At 41.8% G+C, this 24,949-nt stretch overlaps 1 protein-coding gene across 1 annotated transcript in view; it reads left to right on the plus strand.

Moving 5' to 3' along the window:
• Positions 1-24,949, plus strand: part of PTPRG (protein tyrosine phosphatase receptor type G) — a 410,964-nt gene that overhangs the window by 370,788 nt on the left and 15,227 nt on the right. The window contains exons 16-25 of the mRNA XM_075833958.1: positions 1,699-1,795; positions 5,597-5,679; positions 5,907-6,041; positions 6,522-6,656; positions 6,830-6,999; positions 8,593-8,728; positions 10,498-10,644; positions 12,656-12,749; positions 14,433-14,509; positions 15,469-15,597. Of these exons, the coding sequence (XP_075690073.1) occupies positions 1,699-1,795; positions 5,597-5,679; positions 5,907-6,041; positions 6,522-6,656; positions 6,830-6,999; positions 8,593-8,728; positions 10,498-10,644; positions 12,656-12,749; positions 14,433-14,509; positions 15,469-15,597 (1,203 nt within the window). The remainder of the gene's footprint in view (positions 1-1,698; positions 1,796-5,596; positions 5,680-5,906; positions 6,042-6,521; positions 6,657-6,829; positions 7,000-8,592; positions 8,729-10,497; positions 10,645-12,655; positions 12,750-14,432; positions 14,510-15,468; positions 15,598-24,949) is intronic.

The raw sequence follows: 24,949 nt of genomic DNA on the forward strand, positions 1-24,949 counted from the left end.
CGGCTTGGTGGGTATATAAGTTGTGTGATGGGCTGTATGATCACATATCACTCGTTGCCATGGGTAAAAGGGGCGATTTATCAGTTGCAAAAAGGGAGGATTATTGGTTTTTGAGCCAAGGGTGGCAGTAATTTCAAATGGCGCAGTTTGTGAACGGTTCACGTTCTTCTGTGGTGAAAGTGTATAGTGAGTGGACAAATAGCACCATTGGGAATAACCGACGTGGCAACTGCAGAGCACAACGTGTCATTGATGTGAGAGGAATGTCGGCTACGAAGGTGCGCCAGGGCCGAATGAGACACTACAGTGGAGCAGCTCACTGTGAGAATCAACCAGGGGGCAACCAGATGCGTGTCTAAAACAGTTCAGCGAACCCTACTGCGTATGGGGCTCCAAAGCAGACGGATGGTCATTGCTCCTAAGCTAAGAAAGGTGCATCGGAAAAAAGGCATTCATTTGCACAGAAGTATCGAACCTGGACCACCGATGATTGGCAAAGAGTTGCCTTCTCCGATGAGTCACGTTTTCTGCTTCATCATATGGATGGACGTTGGCGTGTCAGACGAGAAACAGAGAACAAACACCCAGCAACCATTGCTGGAAGAGCACAAGCTGGTGGCGGCAGCGTTATAGTCTGAGGAATTTTTTCATGGCATTCTCTGGCCCTACTCACTCATGTGGAAGGCACTCTGAACCGATTTGGGTATGAATTCATCATTGCAGATCACATCCACCCATACATGCTGTTTGGCTTCCCTGGGGCAGATGGAATCTTCCAGCAAGACAATGTGATATGTCACACGGCTAGAAATGTCTGACAGTAGTTGGAAAAGCACGACCAAGACTTCCATGTACTTCCCAGGCCCCCTAATTTGCCAGAATTGAACCTAATTGAGCATCTGTGGGACCACCTGGATCGTCTTGTTCGCTCTATGGATTCTCCCCCACGCACCCTCCAGAAAATGTGGGATGCACTGCCGTCAGCACGGCTCCAGATATCTCAGACAATCTACCAGCACCGTATTGAGTCACTCCCAGCCCGTCTAGCTGCTGCATGTGCCGATTTACTCTGGATATTAGCTATTGGTCATAATAACGACTCGACTATTTAGCAGCTCCGGTCTGTAGACTCATTCAGACACAAACTGACCCTTTAGACTCATTGGGGGGAACTTATTAACTTTTCTATGGTAACACAAAATTGGAATTTGCTGGGAAAACTGTGACTTTGTCTGGTTTACAGTGGCCTTGGAGCACTGTGGTCCTTGAATATGACCAAGGACAAAATCTGCACAGAGTTATTTGGCAATAAGTAGATGAAAAGGGCAACAAGCGTTTAAAAACCCTTCTGCCTCTTGATCCAGTCTTCACTAATATCAAAATGTGGTATGCTAAATGAAGGGCCCTGTTCTCTAGACATACAATCATGGTCTTCTAAAGTGTTACCAGTCCTACATCATCTATGGAGTTTTGTCTACATTTGGTGTCGACCTAGGCAATGTGGCTTTAGGAAAAAACAAGTATCTCAGAAGGGAACCATTTATCAAGCTAAGGCTCTGTGCACATTGCTGTATTAAAGGTCTGTGCAGGAGCCAGATATTTGGAACCAAGGGCAGGATCGGTCCTATGGGATCAGAAAAGCCTTTACCAAATAAGGAGACTGCGTCTTAATTTCATGTTTTTTTTATTTTTCTGCAGGAAGTTCAGCGCTGCACATCTGACATGAACATAACAGCGGAACATTCCAATCACCCAGATAACAAACACAAGAACAGATATATCAACATAGTTGCATGTAAGTTTTTTGTATGGTTTTTTTAAAGTGGTGTTCACTGTTTTATTTTTTTAAATCATTTGTCATCTTCTGTTTGTAATCTGCTATGAAGTGGATGGAGCTTAGAATACTGTTCAGCACAACCGTGGCAGGAACGGAGTGTGTTGATCTTGTTGGAGGCAATGACCTCTCCACTTATGTGATTATGTTCTTTTTCAGAGCTGCATGAACAGGGTCAGTACCATAAAATGGGCAAGCATAAAACACTCTATGGGCAATAAGATCATGGAAAAGTTCAGCTCTGTAGTAAAGGAGTGTGTTGATCTTGTAGGAGACAGTGACCTCTCCACTTACAGTATGTAATTATGTTCAAGTTTGTCAGAGCTGCATGAACAGGGTCAGTATTCTGAAATGGGCAATCATAAAACACCCTGTGCCCAATCAACTCATGGGAAAGTTCAGCTCAGCAGTAAAGGATTGTGCTGATTTTGTAGGAGACAGTGACTTGTCCTCTATTATGTTGGTAAGAACAAGGTTGCACCTGAGAAAATGTCATGAGGAGTCGACAGAAATAGCGGGAGGTTACAGACATAAAGTGATAGACCGATTTCAGTGGGATCGGCCAACCATCTAGTGTGTATGCCAACGTACCGACTCTCCCCCAACGGCAGATGTCGGGGTAGAGAAGGGTCGGGCATGTTGAATTTCAACATGCTGATCCTTTTGTTCGTTATTATATAAGGCACTGCAAAATTAGCGGCTTTATCCCTAAGAACACATGCACGCTCTGCCGAGGACCAGCTGTTGGCCAAACGTGCTTTCAGCCATCAGCTATCTAAAATGTATGGCCAGCTATAGAAGTAAACTGTCTAGAAAATGGGAGTACCATCCTTGAAACTTGAAACAAAAATAAATAGCCCCGTACTTGAAGCCTCAATACCGCCACATTTACCTCTGTATTCTAGACAAATTCTGAACCACTTAGGGTTATGGTCCATCAGACAGAATTTTACTTCAGTGTTGTAAGGCACATCCGTCTCCAACAGGAGACTAATTGGCCTCCATTATGTCTTCAAGTTTGACAAAGTGGTTTTTTTTCCTGTATCAGTAGAGAAATATTAAATCGTTGCATGCTTTCCAGAAATTCTTCATTGCTACAAAGGAACGAGGGGAAAAAAAAAAAATCAGCGTGTGTTCCAACTGCCTGAGCCAAATGTGTGGACGTTTGTTCTCAACACTGTTCGATACACAATATTAAATGTTAATTAGCTGCTGCTACACATTTCAGCTCCAATTTTCACTGATTGAAAGTAAATGAGAAATGTGTAATTTTCATTCAGGGCTGCGAGGAACATAAAGAAGTAGCAGAGTTTGACTCTATTGTGTTATCGTCATTTCCATACCCTTTAATAATGATAAAACATAAGCTTTCATAGGGTCTTCAGTCATATGGACTTATCCTCCTCTCTTTCCTCCTTGTCTTTGCTGTATGAGCTTTTCTTAGGCCCCCTTCCCATAAATTTGCTGCATTTTCCCTTCGGTGTGGTACAAAAACTCCAGAGGAAAACTGATGCCAGAACTAATCTTATGGTTTTCTATGGGGTCGTTCCTGGCATCAGTTGCATCCGTTCTTACGTCGGATGCCTACCCTCGCCACACAGAAGAACGTTGCATGCTGTGTTTTTCTGTCCAGCTATGGATACCCGATCTGTGCACAAAATGTCATTAGTTGTGTCCGGCTTGGACTAAAAACAACTGGCCAGACACGACTGATCTGTGTACCCACTCTTCGTAAGTTCTGCATTCTGCGCAGTCCTGTAGTCTTAACAAAAGCTAACATCTAACCAGGGTTGGAATGGCCCATCAGGGTTCCAGAGGCCCAGGCTCTGATACAATAATGGGCCTCAAAGGTCTAGCTGAAGACAACCCCATCTATTTCTTATGGGTTGAATCACAAACCAAATCCAGTTGCATGTGCCCTCAGAATAATTTCCTATGATAGACCTAGGTAAATCCATTCCAGCACTGCATCTTACCATACTAAAAGGTATCCCTCTGGCTGCATTGGCAACTTATGATGTGAGGTTGGGTTATGTAGGATGGACATGTTTTTTTCGCAGTCCAAGGAAGTTTCAGCAGGCTCAAGGTGACGCTGTTACTGCGGGTGCCCTGGTTGCACCTGTGAAGCTGAATGTGAGCCAATGCCAAAGGGTTTGCGCTACTGTCAGAACTTGAACCCAGACACCCATGTATCCCAGGCAGTAGCTTTTCCTATTGAGTTACTGGATATGCTGGACAGCTCACCTGCTGAATCTGTTGTCTAGCTTATCATGATTCTTGCCTCTTGAGATTCCTTGCCTTGATTACCTGGTTGGTTTCACCCTTTTAGCTTACTATATAAGCCCGGCTCTTGTACTTCCTGTCTGTTGTCTAGTTTCTTGCTCTAAAAATTGCTGCTGCTTATTTGTGTACCGAACTTGGATTGTTTCCTGACCACATCTCTGCCTCACACTACAACTGGTTGCGCTTATCTGTTTACCGAGCTTGGATTGTTTCCTGACCACGTTTCAGCCTCACGACATTGCCTCTTATCTGTGTACCGAACCTGGACTGTTACTTGACAACTTTTGCCATTATCACTCTCCTTCTTAATTATTTCAGCCACTGGGTTTCAAATCTGCTTTCAGACCTGAACATCTACACTACCACAGCAATGACTCTTTTAGACAAGCTGGAAGAGTATATAGACTTATGTCCATTGCAGGGCAGCTCCATTATGTATTGTGAACTTTATAATTGCATAGAGCCTTTAATGTCTACCTCCAACTATAAACAACATTTAGTTCATAGGGCCAAAAGTCTATCCTGAATCATTTTATGTTAAATCCTTTCAGATTCTGTTTCAGTTCACTATAAATTATAAAATCAAATTCTGCTGCAGCCGATACTAATGGGAACGTACATCATATGGATCTTCACATTGAACTACCATTGAACTTAATTAGAAATTTGTATAGAGTTAGCTCTTATGTGCCCTCTAGTGGTTGCTGCACGCAGACAGAATTTTATCATTGAACTCTGTTGATTCAAGGGGATTTGGAGCACTGCATTATATTCTTTAGCAAAATCTAATATATATTTTTGGCAAGGAAATGGTGTCCAGGGTGCAGTTAGCTCCGCCCACAGCCCGACCTGCAAGAAGCCTGTGAGGAAGGAGATGTGAGTGCTCAGTCTGTCTGTTTGTGCCTCTATTTGTCTGTGTGTCTCTGTGTTTGTGTGTCTATAAGTTCCAGTGTGTGTGTGTGTGTGTGTGTGTGTGTGTGTGTGTGTATTTGTGTGTCTAAGTGCCTATATATGTATCTGTACAGTGGCGTAGCTATAGGGATCGCAACAGCCGCAGTTGAGACCAGGCCCCCAAGCCTGGGGGGGGGTCTGCAGCGCCCCCGTTGCCACACTGCGCTGACTGCGCTTCCAACTGTATTTGCGCCCTCCGGCTGCAAATATAGTTCAGTGCAATGCTCCAGCATTCACTGTGCCACGAGTGGCTCGGCGCAGGCAGGCGCGATGTAGTGACTCCAAGAGCAAAATTATAAATACTTATTATTCCTTTTGCTAGCAAACCCGTGTAACGGGTTTTCTATACTATTAATTATATAAGCTGCATGATACCTTTGTATATGGCCAGACCTCTATAGTCTTTCCTAAAAGATAGAGCGACGACATGACCTATATTAGGCTTAAGGATAATTTATTATAAAGATCTTGATATGTTTTGTGCTCTGTTAAAGAGTTTATTTTTGCATCATGGTTTCTTTTTTCCAGATGATCACAGTAGGGTGAAACTAAGGCCTTTCCCCGGCAAGGATTCAAAGCACAGTGACTACATTAATGCCAATTATGTTGATGTAAGTTGTCTTCATTAAACAAGATGGTTTGCAATAAATAACATATTTTGTGGGGGGGGGAATATATATTTTTTTTATTTTTTCTATTTCATTTTTGTGATTTGTATGAAAGGACAGCTTGTATCATAAGTTCAATCCATAAAATATATTTTTCTTTCTCTACACCTTAAATAATTAATCTGTGTGCCACGAGGCGGCTTTCATCTTGTGTTTGCTTGTCTTTGAAGGGCTACAACAAAGCAAAGGCCTACATTGCTGCCCAGGGACCTTTAAAGTCGACTTTTGAAGATTTCTGGAGAATGATTTGGGAGCAAAACACTGGAATCATTGTTATGATAACAAATCTGGTGGAAAAGGGGCGAGTAAGTGATGTTGGGCTATCAGCCATTTAATTCCCTTGTAATCTTGCTTGGACATATGGGATTGTGGAAAACGTCTTCATAATTGATAGTTGGTTAGTGATGAGATTTCAAAAAGGGAATTGATCCAATGGTCATGGCAAGGGCATTGAGGAGGAAAGAAACACCAGGCCTTTCTGTTGTAGGTGGCAAAACCTGGTCCCGTATTTAAGGGCACATTTTGATCTTTACTACAAGGTCCGCCACTGTCTATGATCGCTTGTAAATGGGATGCAGATCAGGTGGCGGCGTGAGTGGGTCGGGCTGCAAATTTTTAGTTGTACTTTAATAAACAAAATATACAATAAGATTTCAGGAAGATGTTGCAAATAAATCGTAAAGAAGAGAGGGAACCATTTATAACCATTTCTTATAATAACTAGAACCATTTTGCATTCCCTTTTAAATGGAATAATTGCAATGAAGTCTTTTTGTTTTTTATAGAGAAAATGTGATCAATATTGGCCAACAGAGAACAGCGAGGACTATGGGAACATTATAGTGACCTTAAAGAGCACAAAGGTGTACGCTTGCTACACGGTGCGCAGATTCACCATCAGGAACGTGAAGATGAAGAAGGTGGGACCGCCTAATTATACATCCATGATTCTAGCCTATCAGATCTGACAATGACGTTAACAACCAATTCAAGAGTATTTTTAATAACCAAATAGGGCCTTCATCTATACGAGTTTCTGGTGGACCCATCTGAGAGCTATTGTGTTTTTTTTTTTGTTTTTTTTACATGACAGGGTCAGAAGGGAAACCCTAAAGGTCGTCACAATGAGAGAACCGTTATTCAGTATCATTATACACAATGGCCAGATATGGGAGTCCCAGAGTATGCACTGCCAGTCCTCACCTTTGTTCGGAGATCTACTGTTCTACAACCAGATATGGGACCAGTGGTGGTACATTGCAGGTAAGTTTCCATTCCCGGAAATCACCCCATATTTTTAAAGAAATATCTCATAAAGTATTCATGAAAATGCTATATTTAAGGCTTGGGCTCCCGGCAACACTTGCCGGTGATTCGTGGTAAAATCAATGCATTACCACGAGTGGTGGGCCACTTCAATATTTATATATTGGAAAGAAATTTGCAAGTGACCAAAAAAATATGACACGGACTTACAAATTAAAAGTTGCACGGATTCTTATTTCTTGAGTAAGGGTGGCCATAGAGGAGCAGATACCATACCAAAACTAGTAGCTGTAGAGATGTTTGCCATATTTGGACTTCTGAGTTTCTGAGTGGGGGGGTGTTATTTTTTATTGTACGATAAAGGGTGGGGGGGGGGATCATGTACAGTACAGAGCACAAAGAGCAAGCAGTATCTGAAAAACAATTTTAATGCGATGCAAAGAATTGCTGTTCCACTGTGCAAATTAACATCACGTCTATGGTCACTTTTGGTGAAATAATGAGCTGAATCTTAATTGAGCGATAATCCGATCACTCGACTTCTATAGGACCCGTGGAGAGAGAGGGCCCTGGCGCTCAACTGTTTATCTTGCATTCCGACAGTTTTTTTTTTTGTTTTTTTTGCTGCAGTCACCGCAAACAGATTTTTAAAGCTCCCATTGATTTCAGTAGTAGTTGTATAAGTCCATAATTTGTGAGCTCCCCCTAGTGGTGACTGCAGAAAGCCAGAGTTTGACTGCGAAAGAAAACTGGATTTTGGAGCGGTGTGTGAAAAAAAAAAAAACTGCTCCAACTAAATTCTAGAAACGATAAAGATAAGTTACTAAATTACAGTGGGCATTAAAGGTGTTATCTTGTGAGATAAAATATATGGCCCATCCTTCGTATGGGCCTTCAATATCTGATCGTGGGGGTCCAACTCTTGGCACCCCTGCTGATAACCCATCTGAAGGGACTGCAGCTTCTCCTTCATCGCTCACGCTTCTCCATACTGTAAAACACCAACACATTTGTAGCGGCGGTTCACACTATTCCACCTTCCTCCCATTCACTTGAATCAGAGAGATCTGTAATATTGTGAACCGCCGCTGCGAGTCTGGTGATGTTTGACATTATGGAGCAGCGTTCGCGAAGAAGGGGAGGCAGCACTCGCCGGAGGCCCATCCAAATAGATGATTGGTGGAGGTGCTGAGAGTCGGATGCCCACCGATCCGATCTTGATAACCTATCCCGCGGATATGCAATAATTTTATCTCACCGAACAACACCTTTAATTTTAAGACGAAAGTAGAACGTTTGTCAGAGTACTTAGCGTGGGGGGTAGGGTCCATTCTCAGTTTTGCTATGGGGTTCTATGACTTTTATATATGTCCCTGTCCATAATATATACCCAAATGTTTTTTACTTACGTTTATCTTCATCTGGTCAGGAAAACTTTTCAGCTTTGCTGAATTCTAGTTTTCAACGTAAATCAACATGTCCCTTAATGACCAACTTCAAACACATTGTACCCGACCGGCCCTGTGGTGAAGAGTTTTGTAACTTATGTATGAGGCGCCGTTTCATCTACCCTTGTTTTACCTCCTGTAGCGCCGGAGTTGGCAGGACGGGAACATACATTGTGATTGACAGTATGCTGCAGCAGATAAAAGACAAGAGCACCGTTAACGTTCTGGGCTTTCTAAAACACATCCGAACACAGCGAAACTACCTCGTCCAGACTGAGGTAATATTCGTGGTTTCTTGTGTAAAACAAGGCGCTGGCTGAGATGAAAAGCAAATGTGGTTGTGTTTTTGTTTGAAGATGACAGGAAAGTGTTTCCAGCACTCATCTATAACGGGTGGGTTTGTTTCCTCCTGAGGATAAAAGCATGGTTGTCATGTGGGAGGCAGTTTCCATCTTTCTCACGAAAGAAAATGTGCAGCTTTTTATATTTTTCATGCTGTACATCCTTCATCTAGAAATTATGCTCTTTGGCAGATGACACATGAATCACTGCCTATTAGGCCATTAAAACATAGAGGTGGGTGTTGTTACCATTGTGCTAACCTTGTTGTTACCTTCTTAGTGTATCATGGGCCTTTTACAGCTTGCCTGACCTAGTGAAGATACTCTGGGTGGGGTATCCTGTATAAAGAGCAGCTGTGTCGTGCGCCGAAACCTGTATCCATCAGGTGAGCAGGACTGACTGGTTCAGAGACAGCGGGTCCTGCACGCAGGATCGAGCTGTTACCGATCACATCTAAGTTCGTAACTTAGATGTGATCGATTACAGGTGGATCCCGTGTGTCCGAGACATGCAGGACCCACTGTCACAGAACCAGTCAGTCCTGCTCACCTGACGGATATAGGTTTCGGCGCACAACACAGCTGCTCTTTATACTGGATACAAAGCAGCTGTATCTCAAAAAGTTATATTTTTTTTTAATTAAAAGTTATTTAGAAAGTTGCACCAAACACTGATACAGGGTTTTGTTAAAAAAACAACACACGATTTCAAAGGTGTACATGGCCTTCAACAATGTGATATTTTTAACCCCTTCTTGAAATGAAGCTGGACCGCCTATCAACGGATTGCCTTGGGCCCAGCTTCTGAAGCCGCACATTGTAGCTGGTCTAGCAAAATACATGTCCTGGTCCACCAGAGCGGGAGCAGTTAATACTAAGAGACTCTCCATTCATAGAGTCCCTTTCCTAGTCTGAATTATGGAGATTTTATGGTGCACAACACAGATCCTGCACCACATTGTAGTGATTTTTAAATTCAAGATATTGCTTTCTTTGTTACAGCAGAAATATGATACACACCTAATAAAAACAGGACAGGATTTTGTCACAAGACATAGGGCTATGATCCTAGGAATGACCATAGACCAATGTTGCCATAGTGGTGGTTGGCACATATACCGTACATACATGTACACAGATGCAGATATGAATTCATAATTTAACTCTTTGGGGCAGAATCATATGTATATACCTGAGGTCCTATGTAAAATAAATGATAACGCACCATGATATTTGATGTCATGAGTCTAGTCACATAGGATATAGATCTAAATGTATTCATACAGTAACAGACTTTATGGAACTTGATGCCGGACTATTAGATATTCTGTTTTATGTTATTTTAGGTGTGTGCAGATATATATCAATATCTAGGGCCTACATTTTGTTACAAAATTAAAGCGAGATATACAGATGATATTTGGCCACTCTCTTTTCTTCGGACTTTTTATTTTAATTTTATTTATTTTTTGAAAACATAGCGTCTCTCTTACAAAAACAGCGCCACACCTGTACACATCTAGTATTGCAGCTCCACCCCATTTACTTCAATAGAGCAGAGCTGTAATACCAGGTGAGGCGCTGTTTCTGGCAGAAAGGCTTTTTTTTTTACTCCTGTACAACCTCTTTAATATTTTTCTGTTTTCAACTTGTTGGTTTTGTTTGAAGAAAATGTCACTCGTGTGTTGTTGTTTTCCTCCTCCCAGGAACAATATATCTTTATTCATGATGCCCTTTTAGAGGCTATTTTGGGAAAAGAGACAGAAGTATGTTCCAACCAGCTGCATAGTTATGTGAACACCATCTTGACACCTACAGCGGGAGGCAAGACGAGACTCGAGAAGCAATTCAGGGTAATGATATCACAAAAGCGTAAAAAAAAGACACAGGGAAAAAGTTATTTGTTGAAAAATACGATTGTTTCGCAGGTTAAAGGTATGATACGACCTCCGATTACATTAACCCCAGGATTTCCATTTCCCTTTCTGCTCCATGTGAGTAGATATGTTTAGAAAGTCTGTCTTCACTCAGCGCACAGATTTGTTGTACTCATCAAATATTAAATTGAGCCATGCTATGAGAAAACGCTCGGGTCCCTGCAGATGAAATTTCACCGCTCAACGTCTCATATCCTCGCACTGAACCCTTTTACGGTGTTTAATAAGATGCATCTGGTTTCTCTTTATACTATGACACAGATGTGCGACATGGCAGATGAAATATTGTTGTACTGTTTGTATTCGAGATAAACATGGAGTCCATTTTAGTCACCCTCTTCTATTAGGCCATAGTCATACAGGCGTATTGTACCAGTTTATTTGTCCGTATTATGACCACAATACCTAGACCTCCAACGGTTGCACAGAAAAACTTACAGCACTATAGGGTCCAGGCAATGGTGTACGTACCATAGAGGTAGGCCTGGCTTTTGCTTTGTGTTATGGGGCCCACCTGAGAGGGTCCAGCCCTGGTTGATGCCACCCCTTTGATACTGGGTGGCAAGAACCTGTGCACGACTCCCCTATGCAAAGTTAGGGTCATAGATCGGCACAAGGGTGATCGAAAAGGAGTGAATGGGAAACAAATACCAGGCCCTTCTGTCTTGGGTGGCAAAGAGCTACACCATGTGGCTCTATTTGGATCTTTGCTATGGGGCCCCTTCTCTTCTATGTATGCCACTGGGTCCATATTTTACATCCGGAATAAAGTCTGAATGAGGCCGTAGTCACAGGAGCTGTAGGTATAAAAGAAAATATCGGGAAATTGTGGAGCAAATTGAAAATAAGTGGTCATGTCCTATTTGACTGTGAATTGTTTTTATATACCATACAGACAAATTTCCATGACTTTATTTCACAGTAATAAATGAGAACTACCGGAGATGTATATTAAAGTTTTAGATATTTGGTACCTTTCCAAACGACCACCATTTTCAGAAGACCACCCCTGATTTAGACCACATTTTTTTGTGATGGTCTTTTAATTCTCTGATATCCTATGTATATTGGCCCTCTTCTTTCAGGGGACCAACCCTCTAGAAGACCATTTTTTTACAGGAATTTTGGGGGGTTGTTCCAAAGAGGAGAAGTTCCAGGCATTCTGTGAGAAGAGCGTTCCTGGTCCTGTGCTATTTTTTCCCTCTCTCTCTCTCTCTCTCTCTCTCTCTCTCTCCTGACCTGTGCAAGATATATAGGCCCAGTATCAATATGACAACTCTGAGCTGCCAGGGTAAAGAGGCACGAAGTGTTGCTGTAGGGACATAGGTTCTTTTCACATGAGGGCTGTAACTTCCACCACTGATACCGTGGTATTGGAATAAGATATTTAATTATGATCTTTACATTTTTAAGACACATTAATTGCTTTTCAATTCCCCAAAACAATTCCATATTAGAATATTATTGGAGACAATTTCTATAGATGAGGTTGCAATCCAAAAGCAACACGGATGTTCAGCTAAAGTGAGTGATTAATCTGAGATATTAGGTAAAGGGATTGTATTCTGGAAAGTGGCATCAAGGTGCAGCTTCACTTTAAAGAAATTGACTCATCGTTTGCATAGGGATATACTATGCAAAGTCCTTTGTTTTAGAACTCCACAATTACTTGAATAAGACGGTGTCATCCGCGTCTTCCCTATAGAGGCTGGTAGAAGGTTCATTTTTGCATCTGTTGGAGAATCCTTATTGGTTGAAGAAAATCTAGAAACTCACAGCGTGGTCCTTGATCAGAAACTAGTGAAGGTTTATAGTAGACTTGTTCGGACAACCTTTTTTTAAAATTTTATTTTTAGTATCAAAAATTCTTGATTGAATCCATGTTTTTGTTCTTCGTTTCTTATCGTTAACCCCTTATATCTTTCAGCTGGTCACCCAGTGTAATGCGAAATACGTTGAATGCTTCAGCGCCCAAAAGGACTGTAACAAAGAGAAGAACAGGAATTCATCAGTTGTGCCATGTACGAATATATGGGTGATTTGTTTGAGCTTTTGGTGTCATCCTTCAATATAATATATAACCAGATCATACGCGTAGCCACAAATTATTTTCCTCTCTGAACAAAGAAATGCTCAATTTCCCTACAGCACCACCGCAGGCCAAATGTAGTATTAAACCATTCTCATTCTAATCAATGGGATGTCTGTGTAATACACGGACGTGCTGGGTCCTCCAGAGTGAGAGGTGCTTTTTGTAGGAACCCTCTGCACCAGCTAATACATGTCCTAAAGTGGACAACCCCATTAAAGATTCCACTATTCCCATATTACTTGATGCCATATTTTACTTTGATATGCAATTGCCCAGCAGGTAATTTCATATTGTATGGGGCTGCACACAGACTGTGTGTTGTACGACACACCATGGGGTTGTGTAACCAATGTGCTGCCTGCAACTTTTTACAGCATTGATGGTTAGATAAAATTGCTCATATTGGGAAGTCAATGCATTTTTATGGTTCGCAATATTGCAGGCCACATATTTACACGCAGTGAAATTCGGAGCCTTGGAAAATCTGTTGCCAAAGATCATACTAGTGGGATTTAACAGTTTTAGAGGGGTTGTCCAGGATTAGAAAAAACAGCGCCACTCTTTTCCATGGGCTGTAGCTGGTATTGCGTAAAAACTCATCCAAGATAATGGGGCTGAGCTGCAATACACTAATCCTTTAACAAATATGGTGGGGTATATTTTTTAATTTATCAGTCCCCTTTTATGAAGTTCTCTTATAAAGGACTTACAATGTATTACATATCACTGGATATGTGAAATAATACTGTAAAAATAACACTTGTTCTGCTTCAGATCTGTGAAATCATATATGTGTTTGCTTTTGGGTACAGTATATTGAGTTATGTATACCATGTTATTACAAAAGCCAGACAGTGTTTCTGAAACCTCATTGAGATAAGCAAGATGTCCTGACTTAGGGGAAATTAAAAGTTGTAAAACTTTAGATGTTGACTTAAAGAATATATACAGAACATTGTATCCATTATATATATTGCCAAGTACTCCATAACATTATATGAAGAATATATTCGCTTACATTGCCCTCCTGTTCTCAGTGTGCTTCCAATCTAATTTTCCAGTCTCTCTCACACATGCTAGGACCAATTTCATAGGATTTCAGTGTTCCTAACAGTAGAATACATATTCCGAGACCTTATCAAAGGTTCTAAATGTTGAATTGAACATAATAACGCTGCAATCAATACTTGCTTCAGTCTTAGGCCTTATTCACATGGCCTTATTTGGTCCGTGAGATCCGGGCCGTATGTCGGCCGCATTTCCTGGACCTAACACAATTCAGGGAGCCGTACTCCTAGCATCATAGTCATCCATGACTCTTAGAATTACTGCCTCCCCGCGGGATTAACGTCCCTTTTGAAAACTTGATTACAGTAAGGGACAGTATTCCCGCGACGAGGTAGGGACACTTGGCATCATACATCACTGCGATGCTAGTAGTACAGCTCCCTGAACGGTGTTTGGTCCGGGAAATACATCCAACATACCGTCCAAATCTCACGGACCGAGCACGGCCGTGTGAATAAGGTCTTAGCCTTACGGTAATAGATTTGTGTGGGGTTCGTGGTGGTATTTTTAACTCCCTTATGGTAATTTATTTAATCTTCTTCAGCTGAACGTGCAAGAGTGGGGCTAGCACCGTTGCCTGGAATGAAAGGAACAGATTATATAAACGCTTCTTATATCATGGTAAGGAATTTGTCCTGTTTTTGTTACTTTTAAAAGAATTATCCTCTTTGCACAACGACGCCTTTGTTAGAATGGTCTCCTGTAGATAAGGTGATCACAGGTTGTCCGGCTGCTGAGATCCCCAGCGATCAGATGTAATCTATGTGGGAACCTGACAAAAAGGGTTCCATTTCCCTGCAGCGCCACCGCAGGGGAGATGAGGCATGACACAGTTCCCATTGAAACAATGAGCTATTTCTGTAATGTACAGACGTTAGTAGATGTGGGTCCTGAAGAGGGGACTTCTCTGAATCATATCCATGGGAGTGGAACAGAGCAGCCCTCAACATGTGCCCTCCTCTCCCTAGGCTACTCTTTATCTGACACTTGTCAGAGAGGTAGCCGACCTAGCCCCATTAAAGTAGTAATTTGGTTTATTGTGATTAACGCTTATACGGTATAGCTTTTTAAAATACTTTGTCTCATTATGTTCAAGGTCTCTGCTTGCTGTTAGTAAATGGAAACATTTGAAGGTTGAAAGCCCTTCATGATAATGTGCTGCTTCATAGAAGAGAGACCTCAGATACAATTTACGAGCCGTGCACATTAGGGAGAATTATTTATTTCTTTTTGTGCACCCCTTCCTGACGTTAATATACGGTACAGTGATAGCGTGGGCTTAGGAGCTGTGTCCGCACCATCACCTCCGAGAGTTGGCTTTAACGAACAGCTGATATCCTGTGGTAATGGCCGGGATTGGAGATTTACCCGATCTTGGCCACTTAACCCCTTAAATGCCACAGTCAATAGGAACCGCAGTACCTAAGAGTATAAACACAGGGAGTGCTGGAATTATAAAATATTTGCATTGGCAGAAATGCAGCCAACCGTTTTCAGGTCCTTGTACTTATTCTGTAGGTACATATAAAATCATAATAATTGAACACGGTTGTGTTAATTATTTTCCTTTTAACTTGCAGGGTTACTTACGAAGCAATGAGTTCATCATCACCCAGCACCCCATGCCACATACAACTAAAGACTTTTGGAGGATGATTTGGGACCATAATGCACAGATCATTGTCATGTTACCGGATAGCCTAAGTCTGGTAAGGACACATTGTATCAAATTCATGACATGTATTATTTCTTGTCGTTCTAATTTAATGTTAAGTGCCGTTTTTGAAGGTGAAATACATTTTTGGGTTAGTGCCAGAAATAGGGGAAATACAAACCTCACTGTTGGTCCTAGGGGTGGAAACTCAGGGACTACCTGAAACAGACTCCTTTATTCCCACCCTGGATGTATTTCAATGTTTGTCTATGCCAGGGGTATGCACACTTAGGGAGGTGGAGATCAACTGTTGTAATTTGGGAGGGTCTTGAGAACTACTTGGTACCGAGTTGTGACAGGACCACAGGAGACATGGTATTTTGGTCTTAACACAGTCGCTGGATGGATATTACTTTTTAAATTAAATTCAGCGCTACAGAAAATACAGGAGAGCACACCACTGATCAGATGCAGTCACATACGAAATACACAAAAATTTCATCCATTGACTCACAGCTGATGTTTTCTCTGATGTAGAACATCTTGGGTTCCTCACTTTTCCCCAGGTTCCGCACACAAATTCCTAATCCTGGTGCCCTAACAGTGTCTACCTACTACTAACCCTAATACTTTACCTGCTGTGCTGCCCATTTCCCACAAATACTGTACTGCAGAGATAATAGGAACCTAACTATAGCCACTACAAATTAATAATTCCATATATACTTTCCTGGGTATGCCGCCTTCTAGTCAACCCAATCCTATGGTGCCAACCTCCAAATATCACAGTACACTAAACCCATGTAAACAGGGACCATAATCAGTTGACGTCAACCTCCAGTCTTCAGGACACACCCATTCTATTGATGTCAGCATTCAATAATGGTAGACATCAGAACAAGAAACATGTTGATGCTAACCTGCAACCATCATATCCCATAACTTAATACAAACACCTACTATTAGAGTCCACCCCATATGTTAATGCCGACCTCCAGAGCCCAAATATTTACTCAACCCCAATCGTAGAAGCACACCACCTGCATCGATGCCACCCTCAGACCGTCACCACTTTCATTAATGCCAGCACCCATTCCACTGATGCTACTCTCAAGCCACCACCCACAATTGATTACACCCTCAAGCCAATGCCCACTCTGATGCCACTGTCAAGCCACCATCCACTGTTGATGTGAATATCAAGCCACCACCCTTTAAAAAGCACTAGCTCTTATATTGCCACCCCACACCCAACAGCTATTCCTCCAATGCCTGTTCTTCAAATATGAAAGCCCACCCACTCCAGTGGTACCAACTGCGATTTATCTGTGCCTACTGGCCTCAGCTATCAAAAACACCAAAAGCAATCCCCTGCCACCCTTCATTCCCTGCTATGATTCCAGCTTGTAGCCATCCGCAACCATCTAGTCAAATGGTTTCTCCTCATTGTGTGTATGCCCTGGCAGTCCTCTCCCACATGTATGTGCTGTATTCTGGCAGCACAGTTTGCCCTATTTCTTACTTTCTTAGATTGACCTCGCCGGAGGAGGAATCTGTGAATCATGGGGTCCAGGATGTAGACACAGGAGGGCAACCACCAGCACTGGGTTGTTGTGGAACTGGAGCCCCTTCCTTAACCATTGCACCCTAAACAGAGTACATGCCGGCTGCACTATGGTCTGGAGTCTGGACAATCCTAGGAGCTGCCTCCTGTTAAATCGGCTGCAAAGAACCCCAGCACCTTTTAAACTTTTCCCTGCACAGCACCACAGCCGTACTGGTACTGCACACAGTCCCATTTTAGGCTTGGGCTACACAGCGACTTTGTCCGCAACACAGGTTTTACAGATAAAGATTACGGTGTTATCACAGTTTCACGCTGGCTGCATCACACAAATCAAATGGAATGTTCCCACGATATGAGTCGCAAGTAATCCAAATTTTATGGATTTCTTGTGACTATCATGACACGGCAACCTGCGACAGCAACGTGGCCATCTTCATTACTGCGATGCCGCCAGCGCGTCACTGCTATAGCACAACGATCTTTAGCTGTGCGACCTATGTCACTGCCAAAGTCGCCATGTAACCCTAGCCTAAATAAGACCTCATCGCAGTATCTGCACGGCTTCGATGCTGTGCAGGCAAAAGTTCAGAAGGTGCTGGGGTTCTTCGCTGCTGATTTCTTATAGCAGTCGGTAGGGGGTCCCAGCTGATTAACTCTTTAAAATGGCCATGTCCTTTTATATGTAGTTCACGCTGACACTGTTTTATACTGTCGTGTGGTATACATTGAATTTTACAATTATTTTCTTTACCTCGTGCTCATTTTGTAGCAGTCATTCAGAAAGGACCTTGAACCGACTGTGATAATTGAAATGTACAAATATCGTTGGTAACTATTCATCATTACGATCCTGTTGGGTCTATATAACCATATCTCTTCGGCAGTTGTTATGACTTTTATTTGAAGTGGCCAAGCAGAGACTATATATTGCTGTAATGATTAACCTCTGTGTACATAGTTGTTATTCTTGTTTTGCCAATAGACCGTTGGTGGGCAGTTTATAAGGACAGGCAGCATCCGCTTATTTATCTTTAATTGTTCCGAATGAGATTTCCTTTGTCCGCTTCACGTACAAATTTACTAATACGACAGGTAGACACAATTTACTACAGTAAATTACGGCAACATTAAGTTTGCGCTGCAATAAATAGACTCCTACTAATTTATATGGCGGAGACTGTCATCATTAGGACAAGCTGGGAATTTGGCTGTCAGCTGCAGAATACATTTACAAAAAAAAAAGAATAAAAAATTCTACATTCACACATCAAGCGTCCTGAAAGTCTATAATGTTGTTATAACTAGCATCATTATCAATGGTGTGAGCGGCGGGGGTGGGTACTGTGCAGTTTATACTGGTCTTATCCACATTTTGCAGCTTGTGTCCTACCATTTATCAATAAAACACAGTGGGGAAAAAATACTAGAGGACGTGATGTTAGGGCATAGGTAAGATTACTGTTATTTTTCTCATTATTTACTCCCCCAAAAAATTTAAGGGGTCCTCTCAGGACAGACATTGATGACGCGCACCGATCAATAAAACAAAGTGGCAGCGGTGCAAGGAAAGCGCTTTGCCCCTTCTTCTGGCAACATCGGTCTTCTCCAGAGGCCATATGGCCAGCCTATTATAATCTATAGTCAGTCCATTATAGAACTGCTGCCACTTCATTCCATCGATCAGGGGGCATCATGGTGGGACATTGATGGCATATCTGTCTGTCTGTTCTGAGATGTCTGTACTGAGAATGACGGGTTTCAACCTAAAATCAAAAACTCACTAGTAAATATAATTACGCGGTGTGCTCTTATAGCCAGTAAAGATTTTCAGCTGTTTTTTGTTTTTTAAGGTATCTCTCTTTAGAAAGGTGACAATCAACCCATCTTCTTTTAGAGCTCTTATAGTGGTTGTCATACAGTACAACCTAGGTATGCAATGGTCGGAGGGTGTATATATCACAACTTGGCAGATTTGGTGGTCTGGCGTTTAAAAAAAAGCTTGGTGACCCATGTTGTAGCTGCGATGGTGACCCTAATAAATATCACACAGTATAGTGACCAAATGGAGATTTTAACAAGGGGACAACTCAAGGAGTAATATTCACTAGTCGTTTTTGTTTTGGGGCAAATGTTTTTGAAAACCGCAATATCTAAAAGTAAAATTGTCGTTTTTGCAACCCTATAAAAAAAATATGATATGCGCAGAAGAGAATTGAGCCTGAAACTCTGCAGGATTAGTCATAACACAGATCGAAACAGCACCCGACAGACCACAGTGAGTTATGAGGTCTGTAGAGGTTCTGTCAAGATTTCCATCTTTTTGATGACAACCTCCCAATGGAGGTTCATAGCACAGATGTAACCAGAGCCTAATGTATGTAAATATATTTGGAAGATGCTTTCATTGTCCCCGTAACAAAACTGTGGCCCGATGTTCGAGTGGCTGTCCAGTTGATCCTTGGCGTTCTCTCATGGGCTGAGCCGCAGGGGCATTCCATGTCTGGACAGATCATCACTAGGACTTGGCTAAACCTCTTGAAATTGAGAGAAGAAAATCCAGATTCATCCCTGTACGTCATAATGTCACAAGATTTACCTTTGTAACTTGGATACTAGTCACATGTGTGCATTAGCTATACCCAGGACATAGCGAGCCAAGATCCTAATGGCTCCTGGCTCCTTCACCGCAGCCCCAGGCTGCCACGGATAGCCAAGTTCCATGGATAATGGCAAGCAAGAGAGCGATACATTTCCAAATGACGCTAGTAATGATGTTTTTAATGTCCAACAACCACAAGGGGTTAAAGGTAATTTTCGCTGATAACTTTAAATTTTATATTTTAAAAATCCTACGGATTCGTTTCTTAGATTAAAATAAACATTTATATTAATATAGAACATATTTTACTCTAAGCTTTGGGAACAGTGTTTCAATGGATCAAAAAAATTCCACCCTTTTTTAAGATGTACAATGGATCTCCACCTAATTTTGCAACAAAACCGAATTGCTGCGGTTGATTAAACTCTGATCCGCATCGAAATCTGCAAATGCGGGCAATCGTAAAATAAAAAAAGTATAAAGGATATAAAAGAAATCCCAGTATACTCGCCTTTCCAATTTTCTGCCGTTCCCATGCTTCTGCTACGCTGGTCGCCCACCGGTCTCCAAATCTTGGTTTCCAGCGATGACGTATTATGCAGACACGACCGCTGCACGCAATCACAGGCTGAAGACTGGAAAGGTGAATATACATATTTTTTTTAAATCATTTTAGCTGATCCACAATTTAGCTAATCCGCAAGCAAATCTGCACAAAAATCTTCAAGATTTGGTGCGGATTTTCCTATGGCGTCCTCAGAATTTGCGGAAATATTCCCAAACAAATCCGGTACATCTTATGCCCAATGCAGAGCATGAGAGGGGCGGAGCAATGACACTTTGGTGTTATTTGAATCCTTATGTTAATCACTTTCCCAGTGGTGCACACGGACAGCAGAGGGCCCCCGTACAAAAACAGTGTACAAGCCCCTTGGTCTCAAATAGCTCAGCATAGAGCATTCCCTTTTAAAAGAGTTTTCCCAATTTGTTCATTTATCTACACTGTTTCGGGAACTTGGGAGCTATAGGAACAGCGTAGCACAGTAACTGGGAGCTAAGGTATCTCCAAATCTCTCCTATCGAGCTTGGCTGTTTCCGTGACACCAGACCACCCGGTCAGACAGTGGCCAGCGTGCAGCAGGAGCCGGACGGTTGTAGGGGCCCGATTCTAAAGATAGGTGTTGGTCCCAGAGGTGAATATACTATAATTGTCCAAGATGGGAAAACCCCTTATAAACTGGTGACAGGGCACTTTAAAGAGCCTCTATCTCCTACCTAATCTGATTGGCGCAGTAATGTAGATAACAGCAGTGGTTTTTATTTTGGAAAAATCATTTTTGAGCAAGTTATGAACAATTTTAGATTTATGCTAATTAGTTCTTAATGACCAACTGGGTGTTTAACTTTTTACAAAGTGGGCGTTGTAAAGAGAAGTGGATGATGCGGACCAATCAGTATCATACACTTCTCTTCATTCCTGGCTTGTTTCACTGCACAGCGTGATCTCGTGAGATCACGCTGTGACGGGACATCCTCCCAGAGGGTTCTTCATCGGAGCCATGGAAGACTGAACAGGCAATGTCTGTTGACTCTTCCATCGCTCCGGTGAAGGACCTGTGGGAGGAACTCCCGTCATACACTTCTCTTTACAACGCCCACTTGGTAAAAAGTTAAAAAACGCCCAATTGGACTTAAAAGAATCAATTAGCATAAAATTAAGATTTTTCATAACTTGCTCAAAAATGATCGTTTTTCAAAATAAAAACCACAGTTTTCTACATTACAGCGCCGATCAGATTATGTTGGAGATAGGGCATTTATAAACTGGTGAGAGAGCCTCTCTGACAATCCACCAGTAATTGTGAGACCTGAACAGTCCCATCTAGGCAACCTGATAGACATTAGGAAGTGGTTTTTAAGGTGAAAATGGTTTCTTTAACTACAGGTCTTCTGTACAACCTCACAGGTTGCACATATGGTATGTTCGAACGTAAAAAGTTTTCTTAAAATTTGGGTGAAAATTTTCTTTCAAGGCTTGGTGGCGTGAGAGCCCAACCTAAAGTGGTATTCATCTTCCACAAATCCTTTAATGATGTGTATATGGTCATTACTACTAAAACAGGTCTCAAAATGGTAATTGTCTGTACCCGCCACACAATAATGAGGGGTAATTCAGCACTGATTTCGGCAACCAGCCACGTTGTATAATGTAAAGGCAGAGAACAATAGTCCTAAAGGTTGTTCAGTTTGGAAGCTTCTTCCTCAGAATATCTCGGCACAGGAGGGTTAATCGACAGAACATGACAATTTTCCAAAGATTCAGAGCTTTAATTTATCCATGTGGTCTCCTGTTGAGAGCCTGAATACATGCACATTTCAAGGTGTATTATTTTATGACCAGAGGTGAACACTTCTCGTTCCTCCACAGGAAGAAGGTAAAATAATTTTCTTTGGATAAAGAATTTAAGCACAATTTTAAAGTAATAAAATAGTTTTCCCGCAGGCAGGAAAAACACAGAAATCAAAATGTTATTTCCCAAGAACAAAGGAAATGTATAATAGTGATAGACATAGGACGGTCTTTTGTCAAAATGCTTTACAGCGCAGTGATATGCTTACAAAAGGTCTCGATTAGCACGGCTCTGTATAAACCCTACGCTTTCTAAGTGCATCGGAGGAGTTGTAATCCCACCTATTAGCTGGAGTGGGGTCGCGTGGCATCACCTCAGCTAATGGACTTGGCCTCACTTGGATTTCAGCACCATTTTTTTTGCATATTCCCTTGCTTTTGTTTGTTTTTCTTTCCTTGTATTTTTTGATGGGCCACTAGGTGTTTATACTCCCCTGGGCAAACGCTTCTGGGCATAGAAGGTCAGTGGTAGTTATGTTGGTTGTTGTGGTTTGAAACATTTGCGGCAAAACCCCCTACAGAAAAAATTTATTTGTATGTACCTTATTGGAGGTGGGCCCATAATTAAGGGTGGGTTCTGAAAGAAGAGGCTTCTAGTTTAAGGATGGGTGTGGCTTCCTGCAGCCTTCTCTAGGGGTTAATGGTGGTGAATTTAGAAGTCCTTCTATATGACCCAAGGTCAACCCTAAGGGTATGTTCACACGGCCTATTTACGGACGTAAATCGGGCGTTTTTGCCCCGAATTACGCCCGAAAATAGCGCCTCAATAGCGCTGACAAACATCTGCCCATTGAAAGCAATGGGCAGACGTTTGTCTGTTCACACGAGGCGTATATTTACGCGCCGCTGTCAAATGACGGCGCGTAAATAGACGCCCGCGTCAAAGAAGTGACCTGTCACTTCTTTGGCCGTAATTAGAGCCGTTATTCATTGACTCCAATGAATAGCAGCGCTAATTACGGCCGTAATTGACGCGGCGTTCAAGCGCCTGCACATGCCGGTACGGCTGAAATTACGGGGATGTTTTCAGGCTGAAACATCCCCGTAATTTCAGCCGTTACGGACCCCCGCCGTGTGAACATACCCTTAAGCAGATGGTGTCCCAATTTACTCCTGCAATACTTCTGCAATAAGGGAATCATCTATTAAAAAGGGGTGCTCTCCAGCTATGCAGGGGGCTGCTGCCATAGGATGTCTAGAGGAAAATACCCACAAGGGAACGTAATAGTGAAGAAGTAAAAAGCAAAAAAAAAAAAACAGAATTCTATATTTCTGCCATCCCTCACCAAGGACACCAAACTGTTCATCTTCAGCGGTACATGGAAAATGAGGAGCCCATTAAATTAAATGTAATTGAAAAATAAACTAAGTTAAGCCCCACCCCTGAGCAAGTTTTTCCTATTCTGTTGAGCATAAATATTCAGTCATTACAAAAATTTTCAAAAAACTTAAAAAAAAAAACACAACTGTGTGTGTATTTGTTTATATGTGTTTAGCTTTACCATGATGGACTTCTGGGTTTTACTTAGGTTAGTGCTATATATAGGATGCCTTTAAAATGGATTACACAAACTGTTCACATATTCGCATTATTGCACAAAATTTCCTTAAACTTTTATCCATTTATTTTTAAATTCCTTAAGCCCCAGTACTTGAGTGAATAACCGGTGTAAGCTTGAGATGCATAAAATGCAGAATATCACAGAGGCACTTTACATGTGTAGGTCTATTTAACCGAAATGAAACCCTTCATAAAATGTTCTTAGTGCCCCACAGTGAGCATTACAAGCGTCTTCTAGTCATGAACTGCAATTAAGTGCCTGTAATAGGTGTTCAATGGAGTCTTGCTTAAAGTACGAGCAGATGACCTTTTAATAGGAATATGGGAAGACGACATTACCGACATAATGTGAAATCACTTGGACGATTGTTCTAGATTAACTCAACACAGCAATTCCTGCACTTACACCGGCCGGCTAATCCCGTAAAGGAGGTAAAAATCACTGATGCCGAATAAATACTCTCAGGGTGTGAAATACAAAAAGCTCCATCCTGAGCACCTGGGACCAGAAATCCACTGTAGGTTTATTTTTAATCCTTGAGGACCACATAAACCCCATTTTCACAAAAGGTTTGTTTGTGGCGCAGAATACTTCTCCTCTCTGAATGTTTGTATTCGAGAAGCAGCTGCTGTAATAATTGTATGAAGTTGTAAAATACGCAAACTAACACTTGCAGTAGTAGTGAAAATGATATACAAGAGCTTTTGGCGGGCAACTAGCTCCGTACCTATAAATGTACTACATAGTCCACATATAATCATGTAGTTTAAAGGGAGTGTTCACCTTCATAATTCCGGCATTCAGGAGTCCCAGAGTGACAACAATATCGTTATGATATTTCCTTTAAAAGTTAACGCGTTTCAAAACATTCATGATTCGAAACGCGTAATTTTTTTTTAAAGCTTTTAATTGATCCATAATGAAGACTGTGTTTATGCTGGAATAACCCACTTATGCTCGCTATGAACAAGATTCGCTCTATGCACAGCAGGGATCCCCAATTATATCAGAGAAATTGGGATTTTGCGCTACAGATGCCAGTGGACTTGGATGAGATGGCTCTCTTTTTGTTGCTTATTTCCAACATCCTTTTTAGCGCACAAGCATACATCGCTGTGTTAGCTGTGCAGGTCCATGTTTGCTCTTAAATCTGGATATATAGATGTGCCAAATGGCTACTACAGCTCATCATCATATCACACTGTGTTTCCTGTGGATTTACATAAAAATCTTGGAAAATTTACCTGAAGTGTTAAGGGGTTGTAGGAG

Source organism: Rhinoderma darwinii, chromosome 7 (assembly GCF_050947455.1).
Source record: "Rhinoderma darwinii isolate aRhiDar2 chromosome 7, aRhiDar2.hap1, whole genome shotgun sequence".
NCBI classification, from domain to species: Eukaryota; Metazoa; Chordata; class Amphibia; order Anura; family Rhinodermatidae; genus Rhinoderma; species Rhinoderma darwinii.